Source organism: Aedes aegypti, chromosome 3 (assembly GCF_002204515.2).
Source record: "Aedes aegypti strain LVP_AGWG chromosome 3, AaegL5.0 Primary Assembly, whole genome shotgun sequence".
Lineage (NCBI taxonomy): Eukaryota > Metazoa > Arthropoda > Insecta > Diptera > Culicidae > Aedes > Aedes aegypti.
Window position 1 is genome coordinate 59,625,495 of NC_035109.1, and position 25,614 is coordinate 59,651,108.

The 25,614-nt window shown below is 37.7% G+C and overlaps 1 protein-coding gene across 1 annotated transcript in view; it reads left to right on the top strand.

Moving 5' to 3' along the window:
* The window catches only part of LOC5567873 (odorant receptor 10a), a 29,394-nt gene extending 18,874 nt beyond the window's left edge, over positions 1–10,520 (top strand). The window contains exons 4-6 of the mRNA XM_021853479.1: positions 9,483–9,581; positions 9,923–10,075; positions 10,332–10,520. Of these exons, the coding sequence (XP_021709171.1) occupies positions 9,483–9,581; positions 9,923–10,075; positions 10,332–10,382 (303 nt within the window). The 3' untranslated portion in view covers positions 10,383–10,520. The remainder of the gene's footprint in view (positions 1–9,482; positions 9,582–9,922; positions 10,076–10,331) is intronic.
* Positions 10,521–25,614: the final 15,094 nt, after the last annotated feature.

The following is a 25,614-nucleotide window of genomic DNA, read 5'->3' on the forward strand; positions in this document are numbered from 1 at the left end:
AATTCCTTGACTAACCATTTCGCCAGTTTATGAGTGGGGGATCCGTGAAAGTAGTTTTCGTCCATGCACAATCTTGCCAACCTCATGTATGTTCTGACCTTTCCTTTCCATGCTGCATCCGTCCTTTGGGGTAATAACCAGTCCTCGAGAAGATTTAGGGAATTTAGCAAAGGCCATTACAACAGGACAACGAAGCAAGGCAGACAAGGACGAGACGAGGATCGTGAAAGAACTCAAGGATAAACCAGTATTCTACATCAAGGCGGATAAAGGCAACGCAGTCGTCATCATGGACAAGACGGATTACGACGAACAAATGGCGAAAAAGATCAACGAAGGCCCCTACCGACATTTGAGAGTGGATCCACTACCCGGACTCATCAAGCTCACGGACAAAACCCTGAAGGACTGCAAGGCAATTATTGGCGAGGCTCGTTTGAAAGAGTCAAACCCCATTCTTCCACGGATTAAAGGACTACCGAAGATTCACAAACCAGGAAAGGAAATGCGAGAAATCATCTCGGCCGACGGATCCCCCACTCATAAACTGGCGAAATGGTTAGTCAAGGAATTCCAGAGTATGCCGAATCCATTCCCCACTAGGTCAGTTAAAAACACCCAGGAGTTCTCCCAGAAACTATTAGAGTCAGGACACATCGAGGATGACGAGATGATGGTTTCTTTCGACGTAGCGGCTCTTTTCCCCAGCGTTCCAGTAAAGGATTCCCTAAATCTTCTCGAGGACTGGTTATTACCCCAAAGGACGGATGCAGCATGGAAAGGAAAGGTCAGAACATACATGAGGTTGGCAAGATTGTGCATGGACGAAAACTACTTTCAATTTCGAGGAAATTTCTACAAACAGACGAAAGGAGCCCCCATGGGAAACCCTCTCTCCCCGTTTTTGTGCGAACTATTCATGGCGAATTTTGAGGAAAATTTAAAGAAACAAGGAGTATTACCGGATAAATGGTGGAGATATGTCGACGACATTTTCAGCGTTATCAAGCGGAACGATCTGGCTAAAATTTTGGATACAATCAACAGCGTACACAAGGATATCAAGTTCACCCACGAGGAGGAGAAGGATGGAAATCTATCATTTTTGGATCTACTTGTCACCAGGGAAGAAAGTTCAACTTACAATTTCGAAATCTACAGGAAGCCTACAAACACCCAGCGAGTTATCCCTTACACATCGAATCATTCGTTCCAGCATAAGATGGCAGCGTTTCACCACATGATCCACAGGATGCAGACTCTACCCCTCAGCGAACACGGAAAGACCAAGGAACTGGAATATATCTACGAGACGGCAAGGATCAACGGATACAAGGAAAGGACGATAAAAGCTATCATCGACAAAAAGGAAAGACAGCGAATTCGGAATGCTTTGACGACACTTACCCCTATCACCGAACCCATGAAGAGAGTCTCCATTCCATACGACGTACACATCAGCAAACAGCTCCGCCCAAAGCTAAGGAATTTCGGAATCGATTTGGTATTTTCCAGCAGAGACAACCAACTTAGAACTTCGTTAGGCTCTACCAAGGATCCGGTAAACACACTAAACAAGGCTGGTGTTTACAAAATCAGCTGTTCCCACTGCAGCAAGGTCTACGTTGGTCAAACAAAGCGGTCTCTCGAGGTTAGATTCAAGGAACACTTAGCGGAAATAGGAAAAGCTCAGAAGACGATAGACAAGGGGATGACATACGATTTCAAATCTAAGGTGGCAGAACATATCTTTTCAGAAGGACATACAATTACGACGGCCGATATCAAAATTTTGAGAAATATTTCTTCTCCTTGGAAACTGGATGTGGCGGAGAGTCTGGAAATTTGCAAACAGGTACCTACGACGCTACTCAACAGAGACAACGGCAACGGCAATACATGGCTATTCAACTTGGTACCTACTAATCGTTCCCGTAATGTACCTTTCAGCATTTAAAGTTTCAACAAAAGAGGGATGGAATGTACCTATAGCTCATAAATTTTAAGTTAAAAAATAATAATGGGTAGGGAAATACGTTAATACCTAGTGTTAATTTATAATGTGTGCATACGATGGTTTTCTTCAAGTCGAGTCTAGTACACGACACTGAAGACGGCCTTACAGTTGAGGTCGAAATACGCGTATCTGTCAAAGGATACAAACTCTAGTGGAATTAAATGGTATAGTACTAAATTCGGTTTTTTCATCTACTTATAGGTATTCTACTAAACAGCTCGAAGATTTATTATCATCATGGCTACCAAGCGGACGGAGCACAGTATATTCATCGACCTGAAGAGATCTATCGTAAGCACCCAAAAGGACGTGGCATTTCTGAAGAAATGTCTGAAGGAAAAGCTAACACCCGTTAGCCATAGGATTAAGATGGGCCCCCATATCCCACAACATATCAAGAAGACAGCAGAGAAAGAGTACATCACGGCATCGATTAAATCGCACTATGCGAAACTGGACAAGCTGACGACGAGGTGTTATTTTCTGCATTTAAAATTGGCTCAGGAATATCCGGAAGGATTCCCATTATTCCTGACCAAGGTTAAACGAGCGGAAGAATGCGAAGCCGACAGGAAGAACAGGCTACATCGGAAAAAGCTAGCCTCCATGCGATCCAAGACGACGGAAGTTAACTGCGTTCCTGCTCCGATTATAGAACCCATTGAAGATTTCGTAGTTAACCGTTCGACGCAGCAGTTCACAGTAGAGCAATTGACATACCTCAACAAGGGGTTAGGATATGCGGTGACTACGAAGCCTGATGTGGAGAAAATAATCGTAGACATGGAAACAGCAATCATCCAAAACGTACCAATAAAGGACCAGAACACAACGAGGAACATCGTAGCAAAGGCCATTACAACAGGACAACGAAGCAAGGCAGACAAGGACGAGACGAGGATCGTGAAAGAACTCAAGGATAAACCAGTATTCTACATCAAGGCGGATAAAGGCAACGCAGTCGTCATCATGGACAAGACGGATTACGACGAACAAATGGCGAAAAAGATCAACGAAGGCCCCTACCGACATTTGAGAGTGGATCCACTACCCGGACTCATCAAGCTCACGGACAAAACCCTGAAGGACTGCAAGGCAATTATTGGCGAGGCTCGTTTGAAAGAGTCAAACCCCATTCTTCCACGGATTAAAGGACTACCGAAGATTCACAAACCAGGAAAGGAAATGCGAGAAATCATCTCGGCCGACGGATCCCCCACTCATAAACTGGCGAAATGGTTAGTCAAGGAATTCCAGAGTATGCCGAATCCATTCCCCACTAGGTCAGTTAAAAACACCCAGGAGTTCTCCCAGAAACTATTAGAGTCAGGACACATCGAGGATGACGAGATGATGGTTTCTTTCGACGTAGCGGCTCTTTTCCCCAGCGTTCCAGTAAAGGATTCCCTAAATCTTCTCGAGGACTGGTTATTACCCCAAAGGACGGATGCAGCATGGAAAGGAAAGGTCAGAACATACATGAGGTTGGCAAGATTGTGCATGGACGAAAACTACTTTCAATTTCGAGGAAATTTCTACAAACAGACGAAAGGAGCCCCCATGGGAAACCCTCTCTCCCCGTTTTTGTGCGAACTATTCATGGCGAATTTTGAGGAAAATTTAAAGAAACAAGGAGTATTACCGGATAAATGGTGGAGATATGTCGACGACATTTTCAGCGTTATCAAGCGGAACGATCTGGCTAAAATTTTGGATACAATCAACAGCGTACACAAGGATATCAAGTTCACCCACGAGGAGGAGAAGGATGGAAATCTATCATTTTTGGATCTACTTGTCACCAGGGAAGAAAGTTCAACTTACAATTTCGAAATCTACAGGAAGCCTACAAACACCCAGCGAGTTATCCCTTACACATCGAATCATTCGTTCCAGCATAAGATGGCAGCGTTTCACCACATGATCCACAGGATGCAGACTCTACCCCTCAGCGAACACGGAAAGACCAAGGAACTGGAATATATCTACGAGACGGCAAGGATCAACGGATACAAGGAAAGGACGATAAAAGCTATCATCGACAAAAAGGAAAGACAGCGAATTCGGAATGCTTTGACGACACTTACCCCTATCACCGAACCCATGAAGAGAGTCTCCATTCCATACGACGTACACATCAGCAAACAGCTCCGCCCAAAGCTAAGGAATTTCGGAATCGATTTGGTATTTTCCAGCAGAGACAACCAACTTAGAACTTCGTTAGGCTCTACCAAGGATCCGGTAAACACACTAAACAAGGCTGGTGTTTACAAAATCAGCTGTTCCCACTGCAGCAAGGTCTACGTTGGTCAAACAAAGCGGTCTCTCGAGGTTAGATTCAAGGAACACTTAGCGGAAATAGGAAAAGCTCAGAAGACGATAGACAAGGGGATGACATACGATTTCAAATCTAAGGTGGCAGAACATATCTTTTCAGAAGGACATACAATTACGACGGCCGATATCAAAATTTTGAGAAATATTTCTTCTCCTTGGAAACTGGATGTGGCGGAGAGTCTGGAAATTTGCAAACAGGTACCTACGACGCTACTCAACAGAGACAACGGCAACGGCAATACATGGCTATTCAACTTGGTACCTACTAATCGTTCCCGTAATGTACCTTTCAGCATTTAAAGTTTCAACAAAAGAGGGATGGAATGTACCTATAGCTCATAAATTTTAAGTTAAAAAATAATAATGGGTAGGGAAATACGTTAATACCTAGTGTTAATTTATAATGTGTGCATACGATGGTTTTCTTCAAGTCGAGTCTAGTACACGACACTGAAGACGGCCTTACAGTTGAGGTCGAAATACGCGTATCTGTCAAAGGATACAAACTCTAGTGGAATTAAATGGTATAGTACTAAATTCGGTTTTTTCATCTACTCAAATATCTCAAAACCCTATCGGAATACCAACGTAATTTTTTGAGGGAAAACATTATATTAGCTATCTACCATAAAAAATTGGTGATGGTAAACCAATAAACAAAAAAGTTATGACATTTCAAACATGTCACAATTTTCACATTTAGTAGAAAAAAGTTTTTTTTTTCGGTGTAAATTATTACGGGAACCGCAGTTCGTTGCTGATTTTATTGTTAAGGGCCTTGCGTGAATTAAACAAGTCGTTTTCATGTATTCATTAGTATTATGTATATTATATGTATAAATATTATGTATATGTATAAATATTATATGTATATGTATAAATTAAAATGAATTAACAGATTACACGAAAATAATTTTTTTTTTTACCAGGATATTTTTTTTAGAGTACGATCGATGAGTTTCTAAATGTTATATATAAACTTTAAAAGTTTTGGATTTGGGTATGCGTTATGAGATCATGAAAACATTTTATTAATACTTATTTATTTATTTATTGTTATTCAATTTTTTACAATATCGAACACTTTTGCATCATTATCAGTACAGTTCGAGTATACCGTTTTGTCTCAAATTCCGAACAGACTCATATTCCGAACACTCGGTTTTTGTATGGCGATTTGGTTGAAATGTTTCGCTGAAATATGTCACCAAATTACCATGAAATGGCAGTCAATTGGAATTCAATTTAATCGCATATAAATATATGTTATACCCCGGGAGTGGTCATAATTCGCTAGCTCAAGGTCAGTGAAACTAGCTCAGATATATTTATTTGCGAAATTATTTATCTGAATGCGATTTATTCGTGCTGTTCGGAATTTGAGTTAAGGTGTTCGGAATATGAGACAGAATGAACGCAGTGTTCGACATTTGAATCAAAATGTTGTTACATACTTTTACGTAAAAACAATACTTAACAAGTTTAAATGAACTTTTTTATCGACACACCCAACAGCTAACAGTTAGACTTTGTGAAGAAATTTAAATTTTCACAAATATGAACTTATTTATGCCTCCCAGATGCATTTGAAGTCACTGTTGGCCTTAAGTGTTCGGAATATGAGTCAAAACGGTAGTTTTGCTTTAATTTTATTTTCTGACAATGGAATGAAACAGTGAAATTTTTGGGTTCCTTGGATCGTTTTCGCTTTATTATAGTGCTCGCTGAGCTCTGATGCCGTTAATTCGTACTCTTCAGTAGTAGTAAAACAAAATGATAATTTTGTTAAATCTTCTTCTTTTCTGCGATTCGCCCAATCAAATAGTTCTTTTGCAGTTTTAATTGGATGCTCACGTTCTTTGGCTAAACTTGCTCTTGTGGCCATGCGCTTTATGGTTCCTCCAATAGCATCACAAGGACCTTTGCCATGTGACGTAGCAAAGAAATGCCATTCTGCATCAATTCCGTACTTTGATTTAAATTGACATAGGCTCGAAAAATTCTTACGGTTTTTGTACTGCGATGCTGCTCCATCAGACATGAAATATATCTTTCTGATTTCTTTATCCTTATCAACGCGTAAAAAGTTAATCATTTTGGCAATGAACAAATTTACAGATACTGAGTCGTGTCTTAAATCTTCGGAAATTACAATAAAACTAAAATGTTCAATTTGCGTACTTCCATTGAAATAAATAACGAATGGATGAATTGTAGCTTGTTGTACGTTCCAGTGATGGGACTGCACTTCATCTTGCAATACAAAGCCATAGTTTTCAGAAAAATCACAAATGACTAAAAATTCACCATCTTCTAATGTATTTTTCGTATTTTTTAAAAAGCGGGATTGCTCTGTTTTAATAAAGTCGTGAGGAATTAAACTTTCTAATTTCAAGCAAAAAAATGACACAAACTCATCTACAGGTTTTACAATAGTTTCTAGGTCACACCTATCCGTGGTCACCCATTGCTCAAATGATAACTGATCAATATAATTTTCTTCAAACTCAGCGAATAAAGTATTTTCCAATGATGAAGAATCTGGACAATCCGAACAAGATCGTAGATAGCAATTTGATGTTGTATTTTCACACAAAAGACTACCAGTTAACATTTTAATATCCTTTGATAAATTGATTCTTTTCAAACTATGTAAGATTAGGTTAATATTTTCGTGTGTTGTGCACACACAAACATTATGTGTTCCTGAATTGGATAGAAGCTTGCATTGCCTTGGACGAAGGCTTGCAAATGAGGAAAAACCTACCTTAATATTTTCGTTAATTTCCTTGAAGCGTGTATACGCTTCTTTCAAAGTAGTCATCATTAATCGTTTTTGGATTGCTTGACGCTTTCCATCTTTTTTTACAGATACATAATCTTTTTGGCCAGGCATAGCTCTACTTACTTCATCGTCTACAAAATATTGAATTATTTTTTCTTTTGTCTCATCTGTTAATGAAGTACTCGACCTGGCATTTTTGGTTGCAAGACAGTTATTTTTGAATTGTTTTGCCTCTTTTGCTGTATTTCTATTGGTTTTGAACTCATCAATGGCGTCTTGAATAGACCACGAGCTTGGCAGCATCGACAAAATCAATATTTTTTCTTTCCTTTTCGTGGCTAGATTCGAGAACCTTTCCTTCATATTCATAATTACCTCATCGTAGTCTGTATTTTCCACATCCTCAGGTCCTAATTTGAAGAGGTTTCTTCGTACAGCTTCGTTGATTTCACGGTATTTTTTCTCGGGATAATTGACGTAACCCATCTTCGTCCATTTAATCGGAGTCACTTTTATTCCAGCTATCCCTTCGTTGAAGCGTTCGATGTTGACCTTCTGGATGCACTCATCTTCTGATTGATTTGTTGAAACAGATGTCGCTGATGGTACCGTGGCAAGACTATCAGCACTTGGTACTTCTGGTAACTCCTCAGTTGTTGTCGGTGCATCTAGTAATTCCTCAGTTGTTGTTGTTTTCGAACTTCCTGCAACCTGATCCACCGATGATGTACAGATTGCCCGTTTGTCAACGTTCAAACGGCAGGACGTACAAATGCGTAAATTTGTATTCAATGTAGACATTGGAGCATAACCCGCCGCTTTCAGTTTATCTATGGTGCTTTCGGTGAGATTTCGTAGCTCTTTCGAACACTTTTTTCTGCAAACGGCCTGCAACAGTTGAGAAAGCGACTACTCATGTTGCTCGTTAGATTTTAATAAACAAAATCACTTTTAAGTTTTTACTGACTAGTTTGGTGTCGTTTGCTTGACTGAAGAAAAATTTTACAATTAAATCTTTTATAACCATAGTGGTAGTATATTTTTAGCTTTTTCGTGAGTATGTTCATGGTATGTACCTATCATGTTTTTGATGTTGTTGAAGTTACTCGCTTTCTCCCAAATATGATTAACAAAGTCTATTCTCTACCAAGGCGGGTCTATACCCAGGTGTAATCAGATTTTAACTTTGTGGAGAAAACCAGCGCCGAGAAAACCGACCTGCTTTACGTATACTAGATCACCTGGGTATAGACCCGCCTTGTTCTGTACGAGGTAAACTTTTTGCAGGTAAACTAGTCGTATACCTGTATAGAAAACTTTTTTTGTAGCTTTTGTCTTCAATATTAGATTTCTTATAGGTTTCTTTTATCAAAAGGTTTCAACACTATTGAGAGAATTTTTCTTCAGTTACGTACAATAAAAAATATGACACTATCAAGACTTTAGATCACAACACTGGATCGCGTCTAACTTTCTAATAGATGCTATAATAGTTATGAATAATTAAATAAAATATCATGAAAACAACTTGTTAACCTCATGTGCTACCCTTAACAAAAACTTCAGCAACAAACTGCGGTCCTAAAAAAAATTAACAATGAAAAAAAAAATGTTTTCAATAAGTGTCAAATTTGTGAAATATTTGAAATGTCATAACTTTTTTGTTTATTGGCTTACCATCACCAAATTTTTATGGTAGATAGCTAATATAATGGACCGTTTTCCCTCAAAAAATTACGTTGGTATTCCGATAGGGTTTTGACATATTTGAGTTTTTGTGACAAAAATGATGTTTTTAAACGCAAAAAATTTTTTTTTTTACTGTGTGTATTTTTTTTTTTGAATCTTTATTTAGTTGTCTAACTTTGTTTCTTTAGTTGTCTAACAATCGAACGAACCGTTTTTGCTGTGCAGCTTTTTGAATATTTTTGAACCATTTTCACATACACCCTTTTGAAAAGTTAGTCGTGACTCAACTTGAAGATTTGATATCGGAAAATGACGATTTAGATGGAACTGAAAAACTGTGCAAAGTTTCAGATATTTTTGAAATGGTCGATCAGAATCGACTTGCATGCCTCCGTGGAATCCCTCTCTTATAATATCCTAGTTTGTTTAACCCCAATTATTCACCAAATTTGCAATAGCAAATTTGAGATAAATCTCCTTAACTTTCGCTAGACTGACGACAGGAGACATTACCTGATGAAATATTGACAAAGTATAGCAATCCTCTTCTGGAAAATGGAGGAAGATTGACTCTACCGAAAAAACTTTACCCGCATCTGAACTGCCCTAATGCTCAATTGAAGCACAGCTTGCCCATTAATTGCTCCAATTTAGGCAGAAGGACTCAATAAACTCATCTTTGTGTGGTACTCGCTGGGCATCCTGACGGAGATATACCTCTACTCGTACGGTGGAACGCAGCTGATGGAAGAGGTAAGTGCGAAGCCATAGATACAGACACACTAATTGCACCTACTGGTACAAATGGAAAAAGCACTGTAGGGTGGATGCACCAGTATTTGCCATAGTACCAGTATTCACCACTCCGGATAACATATCGTTTTATGATGCAAATAGGCGCAAATAGAATTCTCAAAAGCTTTAAAGTTTGCTGCGAAAATAATAGAAAAATAAATATATTTTAACTTGTCAACTTCTTTGACAATGGTGTTCCTTGATTGATTTTAAAATAATCCTAAGGGTGGCGTATACTGGTACATCTTCCACAATCACCATCCGCTTTGTAATTGTGCCCCTGATTGATTCCATTGCAGAGTGAGAAACTAAGCCGGACCGCGTACGATTTTCCCTGGTATCGCTACCGAAAGAACGTTCGACAGATCATCCAGATGATGATGCTCCGTGCACAAAAGCCATCCCGCGTCGACGTGCCTTTCTTTGAAGCTTCGGTTGTTACGTTTTCAACGGTAATTGATTGCACGTGGATTAGTTACCTAGTAGTTACTACACTAGAAACGCTCGTGTCGATGAGTTTCGCACCATGGTAGCATATGGACGGAAATCTGTAGAGTTAACGGATTTTATTCAACGATGTGACATACATTTTCATTTTAAATTTCTATATTTTTAGTATTTTACAAACTATTTTTTTATTACGTTTGTGTGTTCTACCCTCTTAGAATAAATCGCAGTAAAATCATTAATCTTTTCTTATACTTTTAGATTCTTCGCACCGCTGGATCTTACGTAGCCTTGATGCAAACCTTTTTGTAAATGTTGATTGACCGATGATATTTAGTTGAATATGCTACATTTCTAATTGTTAAGATTACATATTACCGCTTTTTTAGGATAGCATGCACAAGAGCCAATGTTTAGTTCCATAAAATAAAGTTAATTCGCAACATCCAATCGTATTTGTGTTCCTTATAGTTTTTTGAAAGGCCCATAAAAATGGGTTGACCATATCAAACAAATGAGGCGAAACATGGATTGACTCGTGAAGATCATTGCAATGAGTAGTTTCACCTCAGTGGGAATTGAAAAGTGAAACATCGATATCGTAGCAGGTAATTTGAACTCCTCCCCTTTTCATACTATAAGTGCCCATTCTAATTGTTTCAAATCAAATGGAAAAACCCTGCCGCCACAGGAAACTTCTACTCCGCCCCTTCGTCTACCGAAAATTCTAACGAAAAATCATCAGATAATGTAGCCACTTCAAGTGATATGTCTACCTCTGATTTTAATTTTTAACTGAACAATTGAATTAAATGATTGATGCAATGTTCAAAGCCACCACTATGACTGAAGCAGTCCAAGTTGGTTTACTAAACAAATTGTTATTGGATTACTTTTTTCTAATGGATCCAATAAATAAAAACATAAATATTTTGAATTGGACTGCTCGTTATTTGAATGGTAAAGAGGACGAGCTGTTTAGTTTTCTTACAGCTAATAACGTGCATATAGCAATTATTACTGAAACTTATTTAAAACCTTGATCCAAACTAAAAAAAAGATCCTAATATTTATGTTTTTTAAAGATCGACTTGATGGAGCATGTGGGGGAGTTGCAATCATCATTCATAGGCGTATAAAACATCAACTGTTTTCGTCATTTGAAACTAAAGTTTTTGAAACTTTAGGTGTTTCTGTTGAACCACAGCTTGGTAAATATACTTCCATATCTGCCTATTTGCCTTTTCAATGCTCTGGACAGCAAGTTAATTTGCTCCAAACTGACTTGCAAAAAGTGACTCGCAATAAGTCAACATTTTTTGTCATTGGTGACTTTAATGACATACATCGGTCATGGACTAATTTAAAAAGTAATTCCAACGGCAGAATTTTATTTGACGAGTGCTCTTCAGAATATTTCTCAATTCAATACCCGGATAGCCCTACATAAGCCCTTTTGGAAATTATTTAAAATTTTGAAACAACCTCAGAAGCCAATACCGGTATTGAAAGAGGAAAACTGATTATTACTAACTAATTGCAAAAAAAATCAAAAACTTGCTACGCAGTTTAAAAGCGCAAACAATTTTAATTTAGGACTTACTATTCCAATTGAAAATCAACTTACTCAGAAGGATATTCTCAATAGTGTGGGACAAAATTTAGATTCTCGCTCCAGTCTACTTTTTGGATTGCATTTGGGTCCCATAACAACTGTGCAAAATTTCAGCTCGATCGGAGAAACTATATTTTAGCGCCAGCCGTTCAAAGTTTGTATGGGATTTACTATGGGAAAACTTAGTTTTGCAAAGAAAAATTGCCAGAGGACGCCCATTGATTCTGAATACAGACCTCGATAGATATTTTTACGATGGAGAATATTGCCGAAGACCGCAAAACAATCCGACACTTGTGAAAAAAGTTATTCAATGAAAACATATTGGCAAGGCGACGTTGATTAACACGTAAAGGAATAACAATAATAACAAAATCGGGCAAAATTTCCGAATAGTCTATGCTTAATAACTTTTTTTTACAAGCATCGGATTGCTTTGCGGTCTTCGGCAATGTTGTTCATCGTAGAAATACCTATCGAGCTCTGTGTTCAGAATTTTTATAGAGGTCAATGGGCGTCCTCTGGCGATTTTTCTTTGCAAAAGTAAGTTTTCCCATAGTAAATCCCATACAAACTTTGAACGGCTGGCGCTAAAATATAGTTTCTCCGATCGAGCTGAAATTTTGCACAATTGTTATGGGACCTAAATGCAATCCAAAAAGTGGACTGGAGCGAGAATCTAAATTTTTCATATAATTGTGTCCCAGGCTAATTCTCAATCAAGAGAACGTTTACGAAAATTCCTGGGAGAGTAATTTGGAAGAAGTAAGAACTATTATTTAAAAATTCAAAAATATGAATGCTCCTGGCGATGATGGAATTTTCTACATCCTCATCAAGAAACTTCCAGAAAGTAGCTTATTATTATATTTACCAAATATGATTAATTAGCATATTTTCCTGACAAATGGAAAAATGCTAAGGTTGTACCAATTTTGAAACCAGACAAAAATCCTGCAGAAGCTTCTAGCTATCGTCCAATCAGTTTGCTTTCCTCCATCAGTAAGCTTTTTTAAAAGGTCATTTTGAACAGAATGATGGTCCACATCAACGAAAATTCCATTTTTGTCAATGAACATTTCGGATTCCGCCATGGACATTCGACCACTCATCAACTTTTACGTGTAACAAATTTGATTCGTTCCACCAAATCTGAAGGCTATTCTACTGGTCTTGCTCTTCTAGACATAGAAAAAGCATTCGACAATGTTTGGCATGAGGCTTGATCGTAAAATCACAAACCGTGCATAAGTTTGGGTTCACCCCCTCAAAAACATACAAAAGTGTTCTGTCCATATCTCCGTGATTACAAGTCCAATTCAAACTCTTTAAGCCGCATTCGAAAGGCAACGAGTTATTCTTACTTCTTATGTATTTTTCCATGAACATTTTTTTTTAATTTTGTATACTAAATTTTCACTTAAAGTTGTAACATTTTTCAAAAAACACACTGAAAAATCATATCTAATTTCCTCAGCATTGGGTCGACCAAAATTTTAAACCAAAGTGTCATTAGAATCGTAATCTTATATTCTTTGATGAGACACCACGAAATTTTGGCGGAAAAATCTGGAAAGATTTCAAAATCAATGAAACAGTCAGTCAAGTCATCGTGCAAAAGTTTGGGTTCACCCCTCAGTATGATGCAAATCGTGCAAAAGTTTGGGTTCATCTGAGCCACACGCACATCATTTTTGTCAATATCTCTGCCATTTTTCAACCGATTTTAATAGTTTAAAGCTTTTTTGAGCGCATATAATGGCGCGTACATGATTGGTTTGAGATTTCACAGATTTAAGTAAGTTCAGGTGAACCCAAACTTTTGCACGATACATCATACTGAGGGGTGAACCCAAACTTTTGCACGATGACTTGACTGACTGTTTAATTGATTTTGAATAGTTTTCAGATTTTTCCGCCAAAATTCCGTAGAGTCTATTCAAAGAATATAAGATTGTGATTCTAAAGACACCGTGTTTTAAAATTTTGGTCGATCCAATGCTGAGGAAATTAGTAATGTTTTTTAAGTGTGTTTTTTGAAAAATGTCACAATTTTAAGTACATATTTAGTATACAAAGTTCAAAGAAAGTTTTTGAAAAAATACATATGAAGTAAGAATAACTCTTTGCCTTTGGAATGCGGCTCAAAGAGTTTGAATTGGACGTGTAAGCACAGAGATATGGACTGAACACTTTTGCATGTTTTTTAGGGGGTGAACCCAAACTTATGCACGGGAGTGTATATTGTTCAAATCATCCAAATTTCTTACCCACTTCAGGTTAATTATCAGAACTCTAGGTTTGAAAGACTTCCTCTAAGAGCTGGTGTTCCTCAAGACAGCATTTTGGGACCAATATTATACAATATTTTCACATCTGACTTACCTGAGTTACCTCAGGAATGTCAAAAATCTTTGTTTGCGAATGACACAGGCCTCTCCGCCAAAGGACGAACCTGGGTGTCATCCGTAGTAAATTGCAAAAGAGTTTGGATATTTTTTCTTATTACTTGCATAAATGGAAGATTTCTCATAATGCTTCCAAAACTCAACTTATAATATTCCCACATAAACCAAAAGCTTTTTATTTGAAACCTTCAAGTAGACATGTTGTCACGTTCAGCGGGGTTCCAATAAATTGGTCAGATGAAGTTAAGTATCTGGGGCTCATGCTAGATAAAAATTTAACTTTTAAAAATCACATTGAGCGAAATATAACAAATATGTAAAATGTCTTTATCCCCTTATCAATAGAAAATCAAAACTTTTTCTTAAGAACAAGCTTTTGACCTTCAAACAAATTTTCAGGCCAGCCATGTTGTATGCTGTTCCAATTTTGACTAGCTGTTGTAATACCAGGAAGAAAGCTCTGCAGAGGATTTAAAATACAACTATGAAAATGATTCTGAAGCTCCCTCCCTGATATTATAATAAGTTATATAGAATACTCAATGTTTAAACATTGGAACAAACGTCAAATAAAATAATTAATAGTTTTAGACAAAAATCGTTACAATCTTCTATTGCCACGATTATTGCGTTATATATTTAGGTTAAGTTAGGTCAAGCAAATTGAAAGCTTTTCTTCTTCTCTCATAAGCAGGTAAAATCAACTCACCTGTAAAAAATTGTAACTGGTAAATGAAATGTAATATGTTTTTAACAAAATATGATTGTCCGACATTTCCCCGAAAACCATTTCCCCGAATGCAATTTCCTCGTATGAAGTTTTCCCGAATGAACTATTTCCTCGAAAAGTATTTTCCCGAATGTACCATTTCCCCGAAAAAATCGTAATGTAAATGACATACTGAAAGCTACCCATGTTCCTGCTGCCAAAAAGTATTCTACTTGTTAGCTGATGTAAGATTAGACAAACATTGATTAATTTGTGATAAAAATCCATGTGTTTTAAGTTACAGATGTTCAAAATAATGAGCCACGAGCATTTGGCTCAAAACAACTTAGATTAATTTTTGTGATACCCTGGTGAAAAAAGCGAGCACATGATAGGCAGTTTCATTTTTCTTCGGAGTATTGATATTTGGCTTACGAACATTTAGACGAATGAACATTCGGCTTAGTTTTGCCTTCTTAGAATAATAGGCTGTTCTTTATATTTATACTGTTCCAATTTTCAGTGACACTTAGCTGATAATCTTAAATTTCCCTTCTTTTAATAATAGGCTGTTCTTTCACATTATTTCGCATTACTACACAAAGATGCCAAACGTCTTCGTGTCATATGTCCACTAGGATTATCGTAATTTCATTACACTTAGTGACTAGCTACAGTGAAACCATTGATCCTTAGAATCTATTATATCTTGCACTACATAATTAAACCTCGAGTCTCCCTTATAGTCTTTCTTCTCGCTCTGAAAATCAATTGTGCTTATTCTGCGCGGCGTGTGAGGTGAGACAAGTCGAATGAGGTTACGACTCGTTCCCATTTGATTTACATTAGTTGTCTCACGTCACCCGAGGTGAGAACGACTCGTCTCGACTCACACGCCGCGTAGAATAAGCATTAGTTTTCCAGATAAAAATCTTTTTTTATGTCTTGGATAGAAACAATTCTCCCGAACGTCAAGTTTTTCAAATCGTTCCTAAATGGGTCATCTAGTCAAAAACGTTAAATACAGAGAACATGTTAGTAATGAATACTAAAAATGCTAATAATCACTAATTAAACAGAAAAAATAATCACTAATTAAACAGAAAAAATCGCCTATTTGAAAAAAAAAAACTCCTAATTAAGTTAAGAAATTAAGTCTTAATTTAATAAGTAGGTCGAAAGCATTGAAAATGTTGGATCAAAATATTAGAATCTATAGTATTCGTTCTCAAACTGACATTTGAACTAGTAGCATGTAATTACCCGAAAAGTAGCTCTGTTAATTTATATTGATATATTTATATATGAAGAATTGAAGGCTGTTCTAAAAGAAGGGCAAATTTATGATGAAATCAGTAGCAGCTGCAAGCAGAACAATATGAAACGAGCAAAGCTTTAAAGAACTGCCTACGACGATAAGAAGGCGAGAATTTTAAAATTATCAACTATTTTGACGCCAATGATTATTGGACCAGTAATATAAAGAAGAACATCCTAAAGAAGGGATTTTTATAAAATTGAAAACAAGCCTTTTACGTTCTCAGTTGTAGTTAAAAAACATCTGATTATGTTTTAAGAAACACAATCTACTAACGAAGAAATAATGATCGAATGATAGTCTGGACACGGTGTGCTGGACTGTCAAATGCGTCCCCAATCAACTAATGTCGAATTCGTTTTTGAGCCTAGGTTGGAACTGGCGAAACTTGGAACTGGTCGCTCTGACTCACAGTTACAACTCCAACCCGATTCAGGTTCGACCGAGCTACAATTCTCTTGACGTTGGTTCGTTTATGTGTTGATCACTGACCCAGTTCCTAAAAACGAAAACGACATTTATGACTCATTCATTCTTTCTAAGTTTTCATGCAGTGAAGATCTCATTAGGGTCACGTCTTTGAATCCTGCAAACTGTTTTCAACCAGGTCAAACTTTATTTCATTATTCTGCCTTTGCCCGTTCAGCTAGATTTCATTAAGATGAATTATGTTCGAACAAACAACATTAAGCGTCAGATTTGAACATCTATTGAATGATCTTTCGAAATATTGTATGTATTTTTATTGCGATTCTTAGCATAATAAATTTGAAAACCGAATTTTACTTTTTTAACATATTTTTAGAAGCAAACCTGCCAGTAAAAACTGTCATCGATTTTCACTCCAAACATCTCATCTTTCGTTTTTCGATTCAAATTATTCATAAAAGAATCATCCGTTTGAAGTGATTATCAAGCTTGCTGAATATAGTCTTAGGCAGCGTCCTTTTATTAAGTAACGCCTAAATAGGAAATTTGTGACCCCCTCCCTCCATCCGTAACGCTTTTTGTATGAAAAATTTCAAATTTTTGTGTGAGCCGTAACGTTTGAGCCTACTCCTCCCTAGAGCGTTACGTAATTTGTGGATGCTACCTTCACAGATATTTTTTTTTAAATAAATGAACAATGTCTTTGGAAAAAGCTTTCAGGGAAACGGTACATTCGGGGAAACAGTTCATTCGGGAAAATGGTTTTCGGGAGAAAATCCTTCGGGAAGAAATCATTCGGGGAAATGGTTTTCGGGGAAATGTCGGACAATCACAAAATGTTGATAAAAGCTTAATTTTGTAATACAAAATTAGGATGATAGTGTTGTCTAACACAGAACACCTAGATATAAAAATTGAATGTAATGTTTGGAATGATACTAATAAAGAAATAAAAAAATGAAGTACACTAGTTCGCCAAGGTCTTGGAATATTCGTATTAATTTTGTGTTAACTATTGCATCTGTTATGTCTTATGTCTTCTGAAATTTCTCATTAATGTTAATCATATTTGTTGAAGAAGAACAAAAACCGAAAGTTTTATAATCCAGCAAACTTCTAACAATTCTGCAAATTGTCTTTTATCTTTCTCGTAACTTTAATGCTAAATTTAAACAGAATGACTTCGTCGCCTACCGTCGCCTCACCATCTACAGCTATTAAATTGCTCTCACTAATGATGCCAGCAACTCACACACGGTAGATAATATCTAACCCATTTCTGAGGAAAAGAGCCAGAATGCACACAAAGTAAAACCACACAACGGCGGCGCGGTCTTGCCCACTACTGCATTATAGCTGCTAACTGAGCTGAGCCCTTCACCACACAGTCAGTGTTGATGGTGCTTCTTGTTCTCTAGGATTCGCATTCTAAACAACGCTACTACCTACCGACTGTCCGGAAGACATTATCACACTGCAGCACATACAGTGCCGTGCAGAAGTTTGGGATCAATCCCTAAAAAATAAGAAGAGTAGGTGTGATAAATCTTCGAGCTGTGCTATGCGACGGCTATTATTACATATGGCGAAATAGGGAACCATTATGTCCATAACTGGTACACCTACCCTATACCATTTTATTTCACTAAAATCGTGTACCAGACTAGACTGTGCCTAGTACACGCAACTTTATGAAGTCTTCTAGGAAAAATAAACTACTGCTCTTTTTATTATAAACACTTTTCTAATTAACTCGAACATGAATAATTATTCGTACTTAATTAGTGCAAGATTTTACAAAAGTTTCATGTTTCAAGTTCTAGTGACCCCAACCTTTTGCACGATGACATGAATGACTGTTTTATTAATATTTTTTTTTTTTTTTTTTCAATTTGTTAGATAAAATCCAGAACAAAAATTTGTCAAAATAATTACGAAGTAAGATAAATTTATTTCCTCACGAATACACCATAGAAAGATTCAATTAGACGCCTAATCGGAGAGATATAGGCAAAACATTGTTGTATATTTGTTAGGGGTTGACCCCAAACTTTTGCACGGGAGTGCACGGACTAGGTGTCCTGATGGGAACCAGAAGCAGCAGGATAGAAACCACAACCCGGCAGACGGTTTCCAGGCAGATCAGTACATTTCAAGTGCCTTCAAGCTAAATCGTTGTGTATGAGGGATCGGCCTGTCGGAATAAGCAATACCTGGGCTCTCGCTGCTCTGGATTCATCCGTCGATGGTTTGTAGAACCGCATCATGCGACCCGACGAAAGAAGGAAAGGAGGCTATTTTTAATCGGTGGACTCTGAGTGTCCGTATGGGTAGGTACATAAATGCAATTTCATCATCAAGCAGAGGTTACACCCGGCCAACAACAATGCAATGGTCTTTCGTTGCGTGCGGGAGTGTCATCATTGCCTTTCCTGTGTCAGATTGGCCGCGATGGCGCGATAGGTGTCCTTTGTGTTCGTTGACGGAATTCAGCAGGGTAGAATTCGCAGAGCGAGGTAGCTGACAATTAGTCGCGTTTTCATGACAAACAAACAATTGAGTTTAAAAAAGGGTCCTACACAGTATAAGGTATAAGTATTTTTTTTGGAAATTGTTGGTATACTACTGAAATTCTTGATTATATTCGAGTCTCTTGACCTATTCCAGCTGAGGAAGCGTCCATTTATTACGTAATGCTAAAATTGGCAAATTTCGACCATATACAAATTTTTGTATGAGCCTAAACGCTTGAGTCTACTCAAGGATGTGCTCAGGAGTACCGTGATGCATCAATACCCGGACATTTAAGACGGAACAAATGTTTACAGTCCATTTTGAATATATTGCTTATGGATTTAAGCAAAGTCTTGTTACATAACGAGCAGTTCAATGTTTAATCTTAGTAAACATGATAAATTTTTCGAAGAAATTTGAGATTTTGCTATAGAAATAGTAAATATAATGAAACATTTCTTGTCTCTAAATCCGGACACCTGAGCCAAGCATGTCGATAAATCCGGACACTTTTGAATCAAAATCCGGACAGCTATAATTTAACATGGAATTATCAAATTAAACTGTGTTAAACTTTTTAACTACACTCGATAAATCTCGATATTAGCAGATGTGTGGGAAGCTTATGTTTTGTAATGGTATAAACATACAAATTTATGCAAATTTTGTTATTCGTTACCTGAACTAAAGTCTCTGCGGTTCGATCCAAAATCATCACTAATTACTAATTTTCTTCTGCATAAAACGATACACCTCATTGTTCTGCACTCTTATTTAAATGTTTCGATAATGTTCAAAGTTTTCTTTTGGTTGTCCTTTGAAAATATATTAGAACGCCACCAAAATATACATTTCCAATTCAACGTCCGGATTTAAGAACACTTGGCTTCAATCCCGGACAGCCTGTTTTCACTATTTCAAACGTGTATTTATCCCGTATATCTGCGATGTGGTGTCACTGAACTGTTCAATAGCAACATTATGCACAATTATGTTACAATCACTACATATATAACACATTTTTCACGTATTTTAGCTGATAATCGTTGATGGTGCGCTTGTCAACTCTATAACCAAAATCACTTGGACCGTGACGAAAAGACGTACAACAGGAGCAACTTTTTTGTTTATGTTATTATTAATTATTTGGCAATGGTAACTAGATTATAAATGAATGTAAAATGACCAGCTGTTTTCATAGTAAAAGTATCAATTATTAATAAACATTCTAACATTCAGGTTTGCCTTTAATTATAAAATTTTCTCAGAGTGTCCGGATATTGGTACCGTCCGGATTTTGATTCATCACGGTATGTAGCAACTACATTTTTAACATATATTTGACAATGAAATACAGTCGTCCGGATTTTGAACCAAGAGTGTCCGGATTTGAAGACAACATTTGCTCAAGGTGTCCGGATTTAGAGACAAGGCATGCTTCGTTAATTTAACGAATTTCAGGGTAAAACGAAACACATTTATTAATATTCAACACTACAATGGAGATATTGTATGACATGAGGTGTTGCGTGACAGAACTTTGATTGAATGTGAATGAAACACATTCAAACCAGAGTTTAAAGTTTTGTGTCACCTTAAGTGTCCGGATATTGATGCATCGCGGTATGTTTACACAGGGCGTATTCCTCATTTATGGATATTATCTGTCGAAATCAGGGTGGGTGTACGGCTGTCAACTACAAACAAAGCTCGCCTAACAATCATCTCTCGAGTGGGCCGTCCCAAACAGCATCATCTCTCATGCGGGCCGACCCAAACAGCACAGGTCGAAACGCGGGCCATGCCAGACAGCAAATGCTGATGCATTTCAACACTCAAACAGCGGGATGCCTAGCAGCGTTGTGAGCTAAACGAATACACCCACAAAACATGAACGGTAGGCGAACCTCGTTGCGTATACCCCCCCCCCTGGTCGAAATCACGAAGATTGAGGCGTTACGCAATGGACCAATGCACAGTGGTCCAGATAGCAAGTTTACGCGGACATGAACTTTTCGACGTCATTTTGTGGTTTTAGAGTATAGGTTGCTTCCCAAAACTGTCTCGAAATTAGTTGTACTACAATTCGTACACAAGGGATTTTTTTTCTGCATTAATCGCAATAGTGTCCTTTACGCCAACTTTTTTATGTTAATAGATAGCAAGTTGGTATATTCTGTAAAGTTGTAGCATATTTTAATACAACAAACTTTGTGGAACAAACTTTTTCTTTATCTCTTATACTTTCTGAGATAATTGACTTTTTATATGAAAAAAAGGAAGAAAATCATTTTTTCACTCATAAGTCATTTATTTACAAATTTTAGCAGCCTACTACGTTCTACAAAGTTTTTGGTACTATTATATTCTACAACTTTGGTAAATATACCACAGTTATATTTCTTCTGGTTTTCTTATTGTAGGAGATATTAATTTAAAATAATGCCGTATTACAGGCCAAATAACTCGCAAAGATGTACTTGAAAATGAACCTACCTGTCACACCGTGGCTCTACACCCCTTAAAGAGCATTTGAGTATAATTTGGTGAATATATTATGTTTATATATATTTTTAAGACTATTTTCAATGTCGGCTGATTTGCAATTAAAACACATTAATGAATCATCTTTTCTATAAAACACACAAAAGTCATGGCCGCCGCGATTCAGCATGAAATAATCAACACCTGTTTAGATTTTGTAGAGTGTACTATATTTGTTAAAAAGCATAATTTTCAAAAACAAAATTCAATAATTCTTGCGCTTCTTCGTGCAATTCCGAATGCTTCTGTGCAATTCGACGATTTGTCAGTGAGATCACTTGATCTGATGTGAGTAGTAATCGCTGGAACACGTCAGTCAAGTTCACCAGTCGACTGAACTTGCGGGAATGGTGCTCCCTGCATTTTCTTATGTACTTGTTGCGTGTCTCCTGGGCTTCCTCACTCAACATTCCGAGGGATAATGCAGCGTGTTTGATAATATCGCTGCCGTTTAGCAGCAGTTTATGTACTGTAGGAGACAGCACATACCAGCCGTACAGCTTGCAGTACATTCGACGCGTCTCGGCAGCATAATTCTCGAAACTTACTTCGTCGATCTCCTTGTTACAGTTGACTGTAAAAAGCAGTGTTGCGAATCGGGATAGGAAGTTTTGGTTGAGTCCGGTGATTGAAGCGACCGTCTCGAAATCCCAGAAAAATCGCCGTGCTGTGTTCCCGTCGATAGAGTTGCCTCCACCTGGAAGCGGTTCATTGAGCCGCAATCCCAGCTCCTCTTTCAATGCTTGTCGGATGGAAACCTGGCGTTTCTTAACAATTGTATTGTCTTTGTTTACGCGCCAAGACGGTTTCGGTAACGTAAGCCGATAACTTACATTCAGTAACAACTCCATGGTTCTAATTTGGGCGTGAAGTGGAGAGAACACACACTTCAGCAGATCTGGGGCGTCAAATTTTTGTCCATTAAAGGGTTCATTTAAACGTTTTCGCGATCGATGGCATATGTAGCAGTGCTGGGAATGAGATCCCGCCACATCGTTGACCACTTTTGTGTCTACCATGGTCAATACCGGAGTTGCTACAATTTCTACAGCTACTTCACAAACAACGACTCTTGTTGGCACCAAATTTTTAATACTGGTTTCAATCTTACTTGCTTCGCTTTTTGTCAGCTCAGCATTTTCTTTGCTGAAAAATAACTTGAGTGGACGGCAAAGTGACACAGATAATGGAAGCTCGTTGTTCCAAATGATTTGATCACTTCCGTCGCCGGATTGCCTTCGAACGACTCGAACTGGGACCAGCGAAATTGCGAATATGTGGGAGTCGTTGTACTCTATGATTTCACCGTCGCTATCTTCATCGAAAAATTGTAGCTTGTATCTATAACGTTGTCGGGCATTATAAATTTTTACAATGAAAAGTGTACATGTTTACACCTTGAATGGTTACTGCTACCGTCACAACCCCACTTAAAAATCACTCAAATTGAATCTTCTGGAAGAATGTTCATGTTCAGGAATTCGACGAGGCGTTGAATTGTGTGATCTACTAGACTTTGTAAAGGAACTTCCGCACATTATGGTTTTATGGATATATCTAAAATGACATAGAAATAGATTGAAAAACATAATGAAACTTGTATAATAATGTGTATACCATTAGGATATGTCTTCTCCTTCGCTGTTACAATTTTATTATACGAAGGGTACAAGTTTGATCCTGCTTTCATGGTAGTCACTCTAATATCCTGGTACTGCGCTCTCGTGAAATTGTTCCTACAGATGAACCCCAAGGCAACTTCCGCTGAGTATTCCACTTCAGTTTGAGTATCATCAGAAGGCTCTTGCGCTGCTGGGGATCTTGTTAGATGCTTGATCCGTTCTTCTAGGCGGCGAACTTGGCTTCTACGGCACAATTCGGAAAAAGATTTAGGGTTTCGTTCTCTCTGGAGTCTTGTTTTGATACCAAGCACTACTTTTCCATTCAACCAAGCTGCATTTGTAATTAAAAATCGATTTCTTATGCGGTTACTTTCGTAGCTTCTTTTTTGTGCAACTACTTTCCGCCTTTATACAAGGAAACCGTTTGCGAACGAAGTTGAGTAGATCATCATTTGGTGTTTTAATGAGAAAATTTGTCAGTTCATGACGTGGCACTTCCATGATGGGAAGGACTAAATGTAAGGCTCGCCGACAGGGTTGCTTACCTGGGAAACGGGACAGACGGCTAGGTATGCAGGCGGCAGGCCCGGAATCACACCGACAGGGACGCGGAATCGAGACAGGCAGGCCAAATGTAGGGGAACTGGGGGTAATATGCCCATAGGGGGCGAGACGCGCCACCCTCGATTTGGACGAACGATGTGTTTTAGAATGCTTTTTTCAGCCTAGATCATAGAAAATGGATAAAAATGCTTCTCCTAATACATTTTTATGTGTTTTTCTCAAGAAAATCGCTAAAAACGTATAAAAACGTTTTTCGCTGTTTTCGTTGCAATTTTGTGCGATTTTCAAGTTCATTTTTTAGGTCGATTAATAATCAAATTTTTGAAACTATCGTCGAAAGCCAACTTGTGCACTGTTATAGTTTGTATTACATGCAAAAAATATGTTAAATTTGTCCTAAAAAAGCTTATCGAAGGACCTAAACTTTAATCAACTCTGGGGGCAAAACGCCCACCCCCATTTCATAACATCAAAACAGCCGTTTGAATTCAAATTCTACCAAACGTAATGCCATTTTGAAGTTACTCACAAATTGGAACCTTACAAATGTACATTTTTCGCATCAGCATGTATACTATTATTGAGCAATAACATCTGAACAAACGCCCGGATGTATGCAACTTATAAACAAGCATGATTGTGTGCGTACGGACTGAAGCGGGGCATTTTACCCCGCAAAACAATACATATGCAGTTAGGCAAGCATTTTTTTAAAATTAATTTATAAACCCCAGAAAAGCTAAAATGGATAGCTGTTTCTACTGATTGAAAGAAAACATGTTTGTTTATCCGACCATAATTAAAAAAGAGCATAAAATAATGTTTTTCACATCAAAAATCGCTGTTTTCCTTAACGTGGGCATACTACCCCCAGTCCCCCTACGGCACGAGATGACGCTAACAGGGTTGTTCACTAGGGAAACGGGGCAGACGGGTCAAATGTACGGCTCGGAACGCACCAACAGGGTAGCTCACCTGGGAAACGGGACAGACGTACCAGATATACAGATGGTAGGTTCGGGATCGCATTGACAGGGTCACTCACTCACGATCACACACGGAAACGGAACAGTTGGGTCAAATTTACGGCTTGGGATTGCACCAACCTTCTGCGCGTCAACGCCTACTGATCTTTAACAATTGTATTTTTTTGACGTGGTTACTATGACTGATTTCAATACGGCTTTAACTACTGTAATAATTACTGCTATACATAAATCAAAGACTCAAGATAAATAAATTGAATGCATCTCAACTCTTGCCACATATTACCATTTATGACTTTTAATACGGTATGATTTTAAATTGAAATCTTCTTTGGGACGTTACGCCAGGAAGAAGAAGAAGAAGAAGAAGAAGAAGAAGACAATAAGAAAACGAGAAGAAATACAACTGTGGTAGCGGGATTTGGGGCAAGTGTGCCACCTTAAGCAAATTGTTCTCTAACTTTGTCTAAAGCTTAAAAAACCCGCCAATTCAGCCTCACGATGTTAGTTTCACATCTTTTCATAAGCACTGTGCCATTTAAAAAAAAATAATTTCAAAAAGTATTAGTTTTGGAGCACCTCAAATATCATCCAAAATACCCTGATTTTCGACACTATGGGGCAAGACGGCCATCGAATGAACATTCATGTAATTCTACTTGTAATGAAATTTTCATTATTTCCTGTTAATATTGCTAACAAAGCAGAGCCTAATTGACAATTTTAAAAATATTTTTAGGTTTACCGTCATGAGGGGATGCTTTATAACAAGGTTCATCACATGTGGAACTCTCTACTAGTAAATTCGAATAACTCAATTCGTTTTTTTTGTCTC